The sequence below is a fragment of the Sparus aurata genome, chromosome 2 (genome assembly GCF_900880675.1).
Source record: "Sparus aurata chromosome 2, fSpaAur1.1, whole genome shotgun sequence".
Taxonomy (NCBI): Eukaryota; Metazoa; Chordata; class Actinopteri; order Spariformes; family Sparidae; genus Sparus; species Sparus aurata.
Window position 1 is genome coordinate 15,577,632 of NC_044188.1, and position 13,935 is coordinate 15,591,566.

Genomic DNA, 13,935 nt, shown 5'->3' on the forward strand with positions numbered 1-13,935 from the left:
AATTGACTCCATAATATCGATTCACCCTGATCTTTATTTTATATGCTCAATGATCCCACACAACAGACAAATAGAACAAACTCACATAAATATGATGCACAGAGAACACACACATCGACATAAAATGCAAGAAGAACAATTTTCTGAACAATTTCACAGTGTGAGCGTTAAGGGGGGAGGTTTAGGTGCACAGACAGAGTGCCAGCTCAATAAGGGAGTCAAGGGTCACACTGCTTTCCTTCTTCACAAAGTGAATACATAAAGTGTCCTTTCTTTTAGCACGGTAAACAAAGGCAAACGCTAAAAAAGCCTGGGATGTGTCCCTGAGAAAAAAAAACACACCTCTACAATCATTAATCATTTAAAAAAGTGTCATTCTCAAACCAATCAAGGAGATCACAGTAGAGTGGACTGTGTTTCATTGGCACAGAACACAAGAGAGAAGGACCAGCCATCTTTAAAGCGTGCTTAAACATGTAGGTAAACATTAAGTGTACTGTACGACTGACAACCACAAGAGACAGGAGAGTAAGATCAAGAATGCAAGACTGGAGTCAGTGCATTGATTAGTGTGTGTTTAAACAATCAGGTGCAGGTAATACACGCTCTGCCGTCTGACAGAGGATGAGTATAGATGATGAAGAACATTGAGACGTCCTCGTGTTCAAGTGTGAATTCTGAATCAGTTGTCCGTGTGTTAACCCATTCATCTCTCTGAGAAGACTTCATAGTGCAGAGTTCACAGGGTGGCGTGAGGACAGTAGACCTCTGGCGGGAGACACGGGGGCATCACGGCCTCTCCAACTGTAGAGAGGGAGAGATGAATTAAGATGGTGAGAAACAGGTCAATTAAAGAAAATCATTTGGATGTAAAACATTCTCTTCAATACTAATCATTGTTTTTTTTCTCTCTCTTTCTTCTTACCTGCATATTGCTGTAGATCCATGGCAAAACGCTACTGACTCTGGTGTACACGCCGGGCTTGTTTACTTCACCACAACCAGCTCCCCAGCTGGTGATCCCCACCAGGTACCAGCGACTCGTCCCCTGACACACCAGAGGTCCACCGCTGTCCCCCTGGAACATATAGTATGCACTGAGTTAAAGCAACATTATAGAACTGAATTACCTTGAACTAACAGCGTTAAAATCATTTTGATGGTACAGGCACTTGCAATAGGCTGAATGGTGTCTCTGTCACAGCAATAACTCACCCCATAACTTGCCTAAACCTAACGAAACAGTTTTGTAGCCTAAACCTGACCACTTATTTTACTGTACTTATTTTTCTTGCCTAAATCCAAGTAGGTATTTTTTTTGCCTAAACCCATCCAAACAGAAAACTGAAAACTGAAAAAAAACAGACAATAATAACTGAATTTAGTGTCAAAATAGTAAGTCAACAGTATAATTATATGTTCCAAACAGAATACAAACCCCTGTCTGTTTTTATGGCTTGTTATTCAATTAAGGCGTCTTTTTTTAAATATATAATGTGTTTCAAGGGCTTGTTTTGATGGTGGAATCAAAGACACACTTTCAAATCTGAGGACAATACATTTTTCGCAATTACTGTACACCTTGCCCCTCATATTGACTGCTCACCTGACAGGAGTCTTTTCCTCCATTCAGGTCTCCAGCACAGATCATGTTCCTGGTCACGCTGCCCCCATACACAGCACGGCTGTTACACGTTTCTCTACCAATGATGTCCACAGTCACCTCCATCAGATCCCTGGAGACGGTGCCTTTGATTGAGGAAACAATGTGTTAATTCATTCTAGTAATTAGGCTCTTAAAAAACGTCAAAACAGTGGCTGAATGAAGGTGAAACTTTGCCCATAGCTGCCTCAGTACAAAGAAGACAGGCATGAGTCAGTCACTGATAGATCAGCCATGTTCCCTCAGGGGGTCCAGACTTTATTCTGCTGTGCTCCGCCTGTCTTTACTTCTTCTGATAACTGATCTGCCTGCTTTATGACTACTGCCATAGCTCTCTGGAGTTGCATGTTTTAATTGTTCCCAAATGTAGTCCTACCTTTTAACCTAGTAAAGACCAATACTGGTACCAGTTCCGCAGTTCAGTGCAGCATGCATTCATTTATTCATTATTGCATCACATAATTCAATAACAACTGTTAAACTGCATTACCCCAGGGGTGCTTAAGAACAAATTCCCTTGCCCACACAGAAACATGTAGTTTCTGAATGAACAGAGGGAATAAAACATGCTAATTGTACTCGTACTGTATATGTTTGCACCTTGCTATGTCTGGCAGCTTCTCTCCATGTGGAAAGCCTTATTTTTATTTAAACATTGTACCAGATGGTAATTTAATTGTGGGATTGCCCATCCCTGTATCTAATAAAATAAACTACAAACTGTCTTTGTTAAATCTCAGCTTACCTGATCCTGCCTCTGTGGTGCCAAAACCAGAAGTCCAACATTTGGTTCCTTGGGTGAATCGCTGGCCAGAGGTTGGCAGACAAGCTGGCTGAACTTTGTCTGGATAACACACACACACACACACACACAAAACGTTTTTAACTTCTGCAAACACACCAGCAACTTTGTGTGTTCAAAAGTAAATTGTTGTAGACAGATGCACACACACAGACACACACAAACACACTGGGCTGGGCAAATCAGATTACCAGTATGACTGTGGATTCTGCACAGACCTTAAAAGCTCTGCATCAACAGAAACAGAAAAAACATTTCTATGGTAGTCACTGCCCTGTGTATTGTCTGCTGTGTACTTTACTCTACGAAACAATTTTGTATCACAGACATTCACTATTTATTGACCAACTTCTCAGATATTAAATCACTTCTTATATACAACTAAACAATGTGAATCAAACTGTAGATTAATGGGACAATAATGAAATCAGTGAGTGACTGTTAATAGATTTTTTTTTTTTTTTTGAGATGTACAATTCACCATGACATTTAACTAGGTGCCAATGTGAGGACCAGATTCTGCAGGCAGCCTCAGGTATGTAGGTCGGATGAACATACACGTAATTTAAATAGAGTAAAGCTGTGACTGACCATTGAAATCGACTTGAGATGTGAGTTTCAGCAGAGCGATGTCCTGGTCATTAGTTTGGTTGTTGTAGTTCTCGTTCAGTATGATCTTCTCGACCGAGTAGGCGACGGCAGGTAGGCTGTCCAGAGACACCACTCCACTGTACACTTTCCAGTTCCTCAGAGAGAAAGCTGCAGGGTTGTTTCTGTAGCACAGAAAGAGACTGTTTAGTGTGAAAGCAATAGACTCGCACTGATTCGGCATCAGCGCATGGCTTGTTTCAGCCCACAAGCCTTTGAATCTGTGTATTGTAACTTTGACATGCTTCAGTTCAGCATTGTGGATGTCAGCCGAACAAAATTAGTTCTACGCTTACAATGTGTGACTTCTCTTTCGGGAATAAATGATAGATTTTTGCAGTATGGAAAAGAAAACAGGCATCTTGAGGAATGTATTTTCCATGTCAGTCACCTAGGGAAGCAGTGTGCAGCAGTCAGAACAAAATCAGGGGAGATCAGGACTCCTCCGCAGACGTGGGAACCTCTGAAGTGGAGCGTCAACTGCCAGGGCCACTGACCGACCTTGGCCACGCTGCCCCCAATGATCCGGGATGTAGACTGCTGCCGACCACAGTCTGGCAACAGAAGGCAACGTTAGATACCAAAGAAACAGTGACGACATTCTTTAGAGAGGGCTAAGAGATCGTTTAATATATGTATTTTAAGTCACATCCTTTGGACTGTCGCAAAACATCTTACCAAAGCCCTTCACAAAGTAATCAACAGTCCAGGAGTATTAAACAACCTCAACGAATCATCCACAGGCTTGTACAGGCAACCGAGAGAGACAGGGAAGGTCTCGTGTTTCACGTCACGTAAGAATTCTCTCACATATAGCCGGTAAAAAAGTGATAAATACTTATAAACTTCTAATAATTGTGACATAGAGCCCCTTTACATTAAAGGTGTGATCATCATCATCATCTTGTGTTACTGGTTCACAAAACTCTGCTTTCCAAATTAATGATTCATTCAACCAACTAAATGAGTTACAGTAAATCCTTATTATATCCATCATTTATAAATGGTAGATTTTAAGTTGATTAAACTGTATTTAACAGTTAATTGACTGTCAACACGCAGTGAAATGCTTTATGAAACATCTGTCAAGTAATTGTAAAGACTTTTAAACATTACATTATTGTAACAAATTGCGAAAAATTGTTCCTTACACTGTATATCAATGTATTCACTGCACATATAATTTGATATTGTAAATTGTAAATTGTTATTCAAGGCTCTGACCTCATCATTCCCCACAATGAAACACCACGCTGAGCGCAGCAGGGAGTGGGGAGGGGGGCGACAATAACAGCGGTTGCTGAACGCATTATTTCATTGTTGGTTTTTCTCATTGTTGAAATTTGACCTTATCGCCCAAACTCTCATATAATACGTCCTGTAGATAGGCAGGAAAGGCGTGGCTGTCCAGTCGTAGATAGTGCACTGTGTCTGTGAGATTGAGATAGAGCGAGACAGCTCATGTGTGACACATGACTTCAGGAACAGATGGACGCTCCTTACCCATACACTGCAGGGAGACAGTCTCTTGGTTTGGACAGGAAGAACTGTGTCATGCCGCAATGAGAAAAACATGTCAGTTAACATTGGTACTTAAGGCAAAACAATTTGCACCTTACTGCTGGTTTTGTTTTGTCATATTCTAAGCCTCAAGAAGCAGATAATCGAATCACTAGAATTTACTGATTTCAGGATTATAGATTAGACCTGAGCTATTGTATGAAAATAATAGTAGTAGTAAACTAGTTTTTATACCTGACTGTTACTCGGCCCTGGATAGGTGCAGATGATTTGCTGGTCACAGATAAACCAGCGGCCTCCTGTGACTTAATTGCTTTGGTGGCAAAGGACCTGGAGAGAGAGAAGCGCCGTTCAGAAAGCTGAGCAGATAAACTTGCTCCACACAGAGACCATTTTGTATAAAACAATGCCTGATTGGGTCTGAAAACTCATTCTGGTTCTGTCACACTGAGACACCTCAGAGGAACCCGTGGAGAATCAATTCAGGTCTAAATACAAGGCAGCAGTTGAGCAGAAATTAGATAGAAAATTACAGGCTGGAGATAGAAGCCTACATGTTTCACTAGCAGCTGTTGAAAAAGGGTCTGGCAAGATGACGAGCTCAGTGAATCCTTCATGAAGCATGACATAGATCTGAATGAGGATGAGGAATGGTGATATATATTCTGATGTTGAAGCACTGATCCAAAACAGTGGATCAGTGTTCATTACTGCTACTCAAGACCATTTTATCTGTGTTGTTTAGCTCACTCGGAGTCAGGTTAGCTTCGACAAAGTTTAAGGGAAGATTTTTTACTTTCTGAATCCGAGCTGATCGCAGATCTGGTCAGCCAAGGTTTTGTCCCAGCCTTTGTAGCAAACTGGTAGGAAGCGGCCATCTAGATCTGTCTTGACCTGCAGACCACTGTCTGCTCCAAACCTCACTGAGGAAGATGAAGAGGGAGACAAAAGAAAGCAGGCTGCTCAGATGATTAGGCTTTACACGATGTGACAGTAATGAGGAGTCCTTGGCTCATGTGTTGCTGCTGTTGCAACTACAACAATTAGATTGAAAGCAAAATCAAATATGAAATAAAATGGCTGCACTACGCAAGACTTGAAAAATGCAAGCATGCTGTACAGCGGTGGAAAAGTAATCCGATCTTTCACTTAAGTAAAAGTAGCAATACCACAGTGTAGAAAGTACTGCAATCTAAATCTTACTTAAATTAGACATAATATGCTTTTTAATTTTTTTCTTTCCTTCAGTGTTTATATGTTCTCATGTGTGGAAAAGATCTTGAAAGTTAAGAAGGTCAAAATCTGAACAGAAGCTCCTCCCTCCCACAGAAACACTGCTCCTGAAACGCCCCGTCAGTAGTCCCACCTTTAATTCTGTGTCTTCATGCCTAGCAGTTAGTTTGGCACATAAAAAATTAAATTATTTTCCACACGTTTCTTCCTTTTCAAATTGTGGATTCTACATTATCCACAATGCAACGTAGCCACTAAATGACATCACTGGACACAATATATCAGATTACGTGAAGCTTCCTCAGCATTAACAAAAAGATGTATAATACTTGTTTTAAAGTATACGTCAAGATCTACAAACACACTTTAATGTGTGAAATTGGTGCCATTATCCTTTAAGTTTCAATGATACTGAATACACTTGCTTATCATAGAACATTATTTCCTCAGCAGCTTATGTAAAAGATCATCTAGCCTGTTTTTCATTTTTGAGGGTATCCTCAGTGTCTGCCCATCCTTCTCCACCATCTGTCCGTGCATTCGTTTGGTGCTGGAGAGGTCTGTGTCTGTGCATATGTCTGCTCACCACAGTTTGTCTCGTCGGTGCCCAGTTGGCAGTCTCTTCTCGCATCACATTGGACGGTATTGTTGGGGCAGGTGTCAAACCTTGGTGGAGGGGCATTTTCTTTTATCAGATCATCGTCGTCATCGTAGAGGATCGCTACTGTCGCCAACCGGGTGCCATAACGAACTGTTGTTAGGATAAAGTGGACAGTTGTGAGTGAGAGTCAGTTAACTATAGCGAGTTACCTAGATTAAGTGTCACTTAATGAATATAAGCAGCTATTTTAAAAATGATCCAACACATTCAGCTAGGTTTTACTCATCCAGAATCCAAATCAACAACATCTGGGACTAAATAAAAGTTAAAAGTCAATAATTCCTTCAAAACATGCTAAATTGAGGACACAAGAAACATTATAACACTGTAATTTGCATGCAGTTACAATAATTCTACATTAATGTATATTGATGACAATGTCCAGGGATCTGCGTAAATAAACAGGGTACCTCCAAGCCAGATGGCCAGTGCCAGAAGACCGAGCACCAGTAAGACTCCCCCTGACCCTGCATAACACTGGGAATTGTTCTCACAGCATCTCCTCCTCTTACGTCTGGGGGCTGGACACAGAACAGTACACAGCAATCACACATTAATAATCCTTGCAGCGTCTCTGTCCCAATTTGTATTGCTGGTACACCTGCATCCACTGTATTTCCAGGAAAATGTGAGAGCTGCGGATAACACTCACGTATGCTGGAGTGTGCGACTTGCGGCACAGCCACAGGTGGTGAATACTGGGGGATGTAATGCGGATAGGTGGGGGGTGTCAGGCCTGGACCCACGCCATACACCACCTCCTCATAGGGTTTGAGGGGGGGCTGGGTGTGCACGGCGACAGAGTAGTAAGGAGGAGGGGGCTCGTTCTGTGAGGAAAAGACAGAAAAGGAAAGTAAATAACTAACTGATCCGAGGTAGCTGTCCATCATTGCGTCATCTGTTACCCTTGGAAACAAGACACCCTGCTATATTTATAATGATATCATTTCACAGAACAACAATAGATAGGCAGGTTAATCACCTGCATGTTTTTGGTTGTCAAGACTGAGAACATAGCCCATTGTCCTCCATGCAATCCTAACACTATTATCACGCCAATGCTTAAGTCCACACCTGGGTATAAATAAACACAAAGACGCAGGTGATGTTTCCCGGCAACAGTATCCGAAAGATACAATTTTAACAGTTCATTTGAAAAAAAAAAAAGTTTATTCACGTTGCCTTTTCCACTCTTTTTGATTCACAGCTCCCTGTAGCCATATCAGATTCGGTAATCAAGTTTTATCGGTAACTTGATTTTTTGGGACATGTAAGTTGCAATCTGCTCACAAATTAGAGGTAACAGGTTGAAGGACGCAGACAAGGCTGAGACTGATGAGAGTGCAGCTATCCAATTGGCAAATATCCAACAGTGACTGACTTGTAAAACACAAATACCCGGATTAGTCACACTCTTTCCCTGACTAAACAATAGCCTACTACAGGTGATATCTCTGTGTATCTCTGCCTTTCTCCTACAATGACTTGCAAAACTTTGTTTTGTTCAAACCATTTCCTGCTTCCCTATGGCTGAAGTTTAGTAGGCGATTGGACCGTACTTGTTAATATAACAAACAAGTTGAAGGAATAGATTAACATTCTTTGGAAAACACAGAATTAGATGAGATTGGTTGATACCACCCTCAAGCCTTTATGCCAATTATGTAAAACCTAGCTAGAGGCAGCTGCCGCTTAGCTTAGCGTAGCACAAAGACTAGAAACAGAAAGAAATCTCTAGCAACTTGTAAGCTCTTTAATTCACACGCTATATCTGGTATGTTTAATCATACAAAAACTTGAGTGTCAAAACAACATGTGTTGGTGTTGTGTGGGATTGTTATTCATAATTTCTTGGCCGAGCACTTCCTGGTGTTTCTGGGCAGCTCATCCTCAACAGAATAATGGCTGTGTAGGTTGTCTGTGCAAGCAGCTTAGTTCGTCCTATATTTTATGTTTGTTATTGCGCACTAACCTCTAGTGGAGAGAAAAGGAGATACTTCCGTGGCATAGTGGCCTTTAAGAGCAACAAAGGTTAAGATGGTGGTTGTGATAAAAACCAAAAGCCATCGGTGGATTCTTTCAGCTTACAACAACGTAATGGTTGCATGACCTTTTTAAACTTAACCAAGTAGTTTTGTTTGCTACTGTAAACTGATCGTATAGGTTGTTTGTGAAGTCGTTGGCAATGGACCTCTTCAGTCATTTTGGTTCGAGGAAGTGTTGCTCTGTAATATATAGCAAACAGACATTTAACACAATAACTAGTGAGCTATGGAGGTGCAAAATTGTATCACAATTGTACATAACAGGTCAGCTGTTTCCAATCTTTTTTGTTACGTAAAGCTAATCAGCCGCTTGCACTAGCTTCATATTTACTATACAGATTTGAGGGTTGTTTTGTTGCAACATGTGGCCTTTATACTTTGTGCTATGTAAAATGCAACTTTGGAAGACTGAAGGATGCAGAATGTTATGTGACTAAACTTGTTTGAGCACATTGTGACCTGAACACCTGTTTGCATTGTCATCCAAGCATTAACAGAAAGTGACACATAAGGAAATGTTGTGCTGGGAAACAAGCACAGAACAAGATGCTAGACAGTGGGCTGCTTCCCCCAACATTAAGTTTCATGAGTTTGAGTTAATACAGTCAGAAGCTGCTGTTACATGTTCATCAACTTGCATGAAGAAATGAAAATTGATGGGGCTAAAAGTTCTGATATGAACAGTTATGTGATCATGTTTGTTACTGCCTTTTCAATACACTCTTGTTTGGGAGTAGGGAGCCCATTGTGGAAAAAAGAAAGGAATTAATCTATCGAGGGGTCACTGAGAAGACTATAGGTGGAACCTGCTACAAAAGGTGTTTCATAAGACCCTTTCTATAGCATGCTGATTATGTTTCAAAACTCGCCTACAGCCAGCATACACCTCACTTAATTGAAGCAAAATGGCCTAGCTGAAATAGGTGGAGGAGCAGGTTCATCAAATTTCCCAGTAGAGAATACAGTTGGATCATCTTGCATTGTTTGCTTATCGGCCATTGTCATGGGAAAAAAACATTATTGTGGAAAAATACTGAAAAAAAAATTAAAAGATTAGGGGTTCAAATGGTTTAAAAGGTCATTATTGGATCCAAACAGTAACTGTGATGTTATAAAGTTACACAGCTACCGGACATGAGAAGGGAAACTAAAGTGTCTTTTATGTTTATTTACAGGGGCTAAATCAAGGCAGATGCAAGTCAGGCCACTGCATCTTGTGTAGTGATCTGAAATTTTCTAATATTCTGCTTTCAGTTCACAAAAATTATGAATTTCAACTACATAACCTACAAATGTAATACTAAATGTGCTCATCATTAGTCAAGTCAAGTGTATCTCTATAACTCCAAATCAGAAGTCAGAGGATTTTACAACGCTTACCACAATGCACTCAATTTGGATATGGAAATGCTCTCTAAAGTGTTTTTTTACATGTTTATCTTGCAATAGGTGCCATGAGTACAGATAGATATCGCATAAAAAAAACATCTATCTCAGACTTTGCAGATAAATCCAGTGCTGAAGGATAAAATGTTCCTGTCACTGTTATATCTGACATATTACTTAAAAAACATTGAGAAAACAGGTTAAGTTGTTAATACTCTACTTAGCTTATACATCTTAAATCCCCCCCCCCCCCAAAAAAAAACATTAAAAAACATTTCCTCTTTTAACCCTTGTATATCTGAAAAAATATTTTTCTCACAAAGTTGAAAACATCAAAATTTAATCATAGCTCATAAAAGGATTACAGTTTTCTACTGTAAATTTTAAGAGCTGACCTTACTTTTGAAAAAGTCAAAAACCGATTACCTCAGATTTACCAAGCAAGGCGGACTATTAAATGTAGATGAGTTAAAAAGTTTCAACAGCTATCAAAGGTAAGATCTCTTGGTCAGATTTTACAGTGAAAGTAAATAAAAGTGCTATACTAAGAGTTTCAAGTAAAATGTAAAAGTGTTACCCTGAACCTAAAGACACAAACCATTTTAAAGTATTTGTTTAGGTAAAACCTATATTCAAACTCAAACTTCGTACCTGCCGTACAGCAGGTAACTTGAAGCAAACAAAACATCTGATGTCAGCCCACAATCCCTACAACAAACAGCACTCCTCAAGCTCATGAAGGCCACGCAGTTTTACAGGCCACAGCAGCCTTTAAACCAACCCACTGAAACTCAAACAGAGTAATCTAAGAAGCAGATAAACAGAACAAGAGCCACCATTCAGAGTCTGGGGGACAGGTGAGTATTGATTATGGAGGAATGGGAGGAAGGCTGAAGTCAGAGGGGACTTCAGCTAGAAGAAGGAGTTTTTTGTTGTTAGAGGAAGACAAAAGGAGCAACCTACCGGGTCATGCTTTGCCATCGGACTCAGGTCAGCAGAGAGTGGAGAGTGGAGGTGAGAGCAGGTGGGTGGAGCTTTTTCACATCCAGGTGTTTACTCAGTCACAGAGCAGCGGTCAGAGCATGGTGGTGCAACATTAAGCACCTCACCTCTCTCCTATCTACTCTACTGTGTGTCTGTCACTGACCTTCATCCGAGCCACAACAGGTAAGTCTGCCCTCCCCCCTCCCAACCTGACACCTCCCACCTCCAGCCTCCATCATTACCTCAATTCTTCATTCTTCTCCTCACAGAGACGGGCGTGCCCAGTGCACCAGTTTCCCACCTGCCAGACCGGTTTCAGTGGCAGCCAGGGACTGTCAGAGCTAGTTTCACAGTATGAAGCTCCATTAGGGCTCAAATGACACCAGCTGAGCTGACAAGGCCCTGAACCAAAATGTCCTCCTGGCCACAGAGAATGACTGGAGCTTTTTTATACTAAACAGAGGTTTTAAAATATTTTTACTTATTTCTGCATTATTTCAGTTTAATGCACAATGTCTTACCTGTACATTTTAAATCACTATAGGCTTGTAGACAGTATGAGGTAATGGTGGAGCAATGCTGTTTTCATTAAAGTGAGTTTACAGTTCATGGGTAGTGCTACTGCATATATTAAAGAAGTAGTATGAATCTATTTGCATAAGCTGCCTCCAGTGATGTCACTTAATGGCTAAGTTGCACTTTGGCTATTGTGGGCACCAGGTTTTTAACAATGGAGAAATTTGCGGAATACCAAAAGGCGATATTTCACTCTTATGTATTGATTTTTTTCATTTATTTTTAACATTATAAAAACCTTGTGCCTGCATTACCCACAATGCAAATTATACACTCTTTCACTTCACTGCAATATATCAGACTAAAAACAGCTTCCCCTGGAATCACAAAAGACTTTGTACTACTTTTTTAACTTTCTCCACACTGACCTCTGATGTTGTTCCTGGGACCTTTTGGAGCTTACGTCTGATTTCTTCTTCCTTTTTTACATTTATTTTCCCAACGCCCTCTGGTTCCTCTTTCAGCCGCTAACGTTTCTCCTGTTTCACATATTGCCCAGTCTTCCCTCAGTTTCTGTCACTTGAGATCCTCTAAATCTATCACCACTGTCCATTTCTGTTCCCTGGCTATTAGCATAATGTGTGGTCGAACAGTACTTGTCGGGGTCTAGTGATCCCACTTGGCTGATCTTTTGTTATGTCACCTTTTGTAAACTTCCCACTGCTTAGAGTAGTTTTGCTTTTCAGTGTAAATTCTTCATGTTTCTGTTGTCAGGAACAATTTAGCTTGAGATCTCTCCCTCTACTGACTTGGTGCTGTGCGCCTGCCCTTGTGTGTATATAACTTAGTGACAACACATAATCATGAATATGGGGCATTGTGGCGGCCTCGAGGTGTGGGATGCATACCACATAACCAGTGCCCTAGATTTCAACCTGGCAGCGGACCTTTGTGGCTTGATCAACATAAATAGGTCAAATAAAACAAAAGGCAATAATAAATTAAAAGATTTTGTTAGTTCATGTTAAGACGTGAGTTTGAAATGATGTAGCAGTCATTTGAAATGACTACTGTCTGCAGATGGAATGAGGGAGTAACAAGCTGATGTCAGGCCCTCAGCCATAGTTTTTGCAGTGTCTCCAGCACACGTGGCACTAGTCAGCCGTTACCTGCAGCTTTTCGGCCGACTGAGCATGTTGAATCTGCGGCCGACCGCGTCAGTGAGTGAAATCTGTTTGTTTGGCTGTTCACTTTTCAACTCCACCTCTTTCCCAGCAATTTAATTTAATTATTTATCAGAAAAATGCTGATTATCAGATCTGGTCATTTGCCAGGCTCATAAGCCAACTTTCTCACAAACTAGACCTTTAAATATTCAGTGTATCTAAATCTCATCATTACTGAGATACTGAATGATATAATTATAAGAAATATCACAAGATATTCAATGTGGAGATGTGTTCACCATGTGCCATGACCACAGGCTGACATTATACATAAAGTTACTTCCTCGGTACCTATAACCATCGGCCACTACTCACGTAACAAGTCACTTGTAGAAAAAGTCCCCTTCTGAACAACAACAGATGATGTCTGACATTTAATTTAAGCCCCCACAGATCAGATTCACTCAGCAGTTCTCTGTCCGCCCTGCAAGATAGAAACCAAAAGATAAGGCTGAAGTACATCTCCATGGGTTTCGTGTGTTTGCATTTACCAGGAACTAAAACTTAGTCACATGTAAAAGGTGTGAAACAGAAGGGGAAACTGGGGTCATGTATATTTGAGTATGTTTAAAAGAAAAGTGCTTTCTCAGAATTGAGAAGTAGATTTTCTTAAAATTCAAGATCTGACATATTGATAAGAGTTCAAAGTAACATAAAATGAATCATCAACTAATTACGATCCTGGTTTATTCCTCTTCAGCGGCTCGCATCAATGCTGTTTCAGTCGGACTAATTAAAAACATTAGGTTAGCGTGCACACAGCAATAGTTTGGTGTTTTCATGTGGAGACAAGTGTGGAATGGAAACAGCGTATTTAGCAAGCAAACAAAGTCAAACCGGGGCAATGCCTGTCAGGGATTAAATGTAAACAGAAGAGATACGATGGATAGTTGGGCTTGATTCAATGGTAAACATCCCTTTAGTTTGGGGTTTATTGTGGAGATAAATCCTTGGCTTGGCTGACACGTCTCTGCAGCATCGCGTGGCAGTCGGGGACAGTGCCTCTGGACTGGCAGACCGGGGTGGTGGTCCCCCTATTTAAAAAGGGGGACCGGAGGGTGTGTTCCAACTATCGGGGGATCACACTCCTCAGCCTCCCCGGGAAAGTCTATTCCAGGGTACTGGAGAGGAGAATTCGGCCGATAGTCGAACCTCGGATCCAGGAGGAACAATGCGGTTTTCGTCCTGGCCGTGGAACACTGGACCAGCTCTATACCCTCCGCAGGGTGCTCGAGGGTTCATGGGAGTTT

General features: G+C 41.0%; 1 protein-coding gene across 2 annotated transcripts; it reads right to left on the minus strand.

Annotated features, from left to right (window-relative positions):
* Window positions 1–16: 16 nt before the first annotated feature.
* On the minus strand, window positions 17–11,093 carry tmprss13a (transmembrane serine protease 13a). Of its 2 annotated transcripts, none has more exons than XM_030401025.1 (13): window positions 10,923–11,093; window positions 7,181–7,355; window positions 6,939–7,049; window positions 6,454–6,618; window positions 5,431–5,557; window positions 4,869–4,964; window positions 4,617–4,660; window positions 3,505–3,667; window positions 3,057–3,238; window positions 2,409–2,507; window positions 1,607–1,749; window positions 926–1,078; window positions 17–804 (listed from the first exon to the last, which is right to left on the minus strand). In XM_030401025.1, the coding sequence occupies exons 1-13, from the start codon at window positions 10,938–10,940 to the stop codon at window positions 790–792; spliced, it is 1,491 nt and encodes a 496-aa protein (XP_030256885.1). In that variant the 5' UTR covers window positions 10,941–11,093; the 3' UTR covers window positions 17–789. The 2 variants fall into 2 exon arrangements, with proteins under 2 accessions (XP_030256885.1, XP_030256876.1); XM_030401016.1 differs by lacking the exon at window positions 10,923–11,093 and adding an exon at window positions 7,511–7,531.
* Between the last annotated feature and the right edge of the window lie 2,842 nt (window positions 11,094–13,935).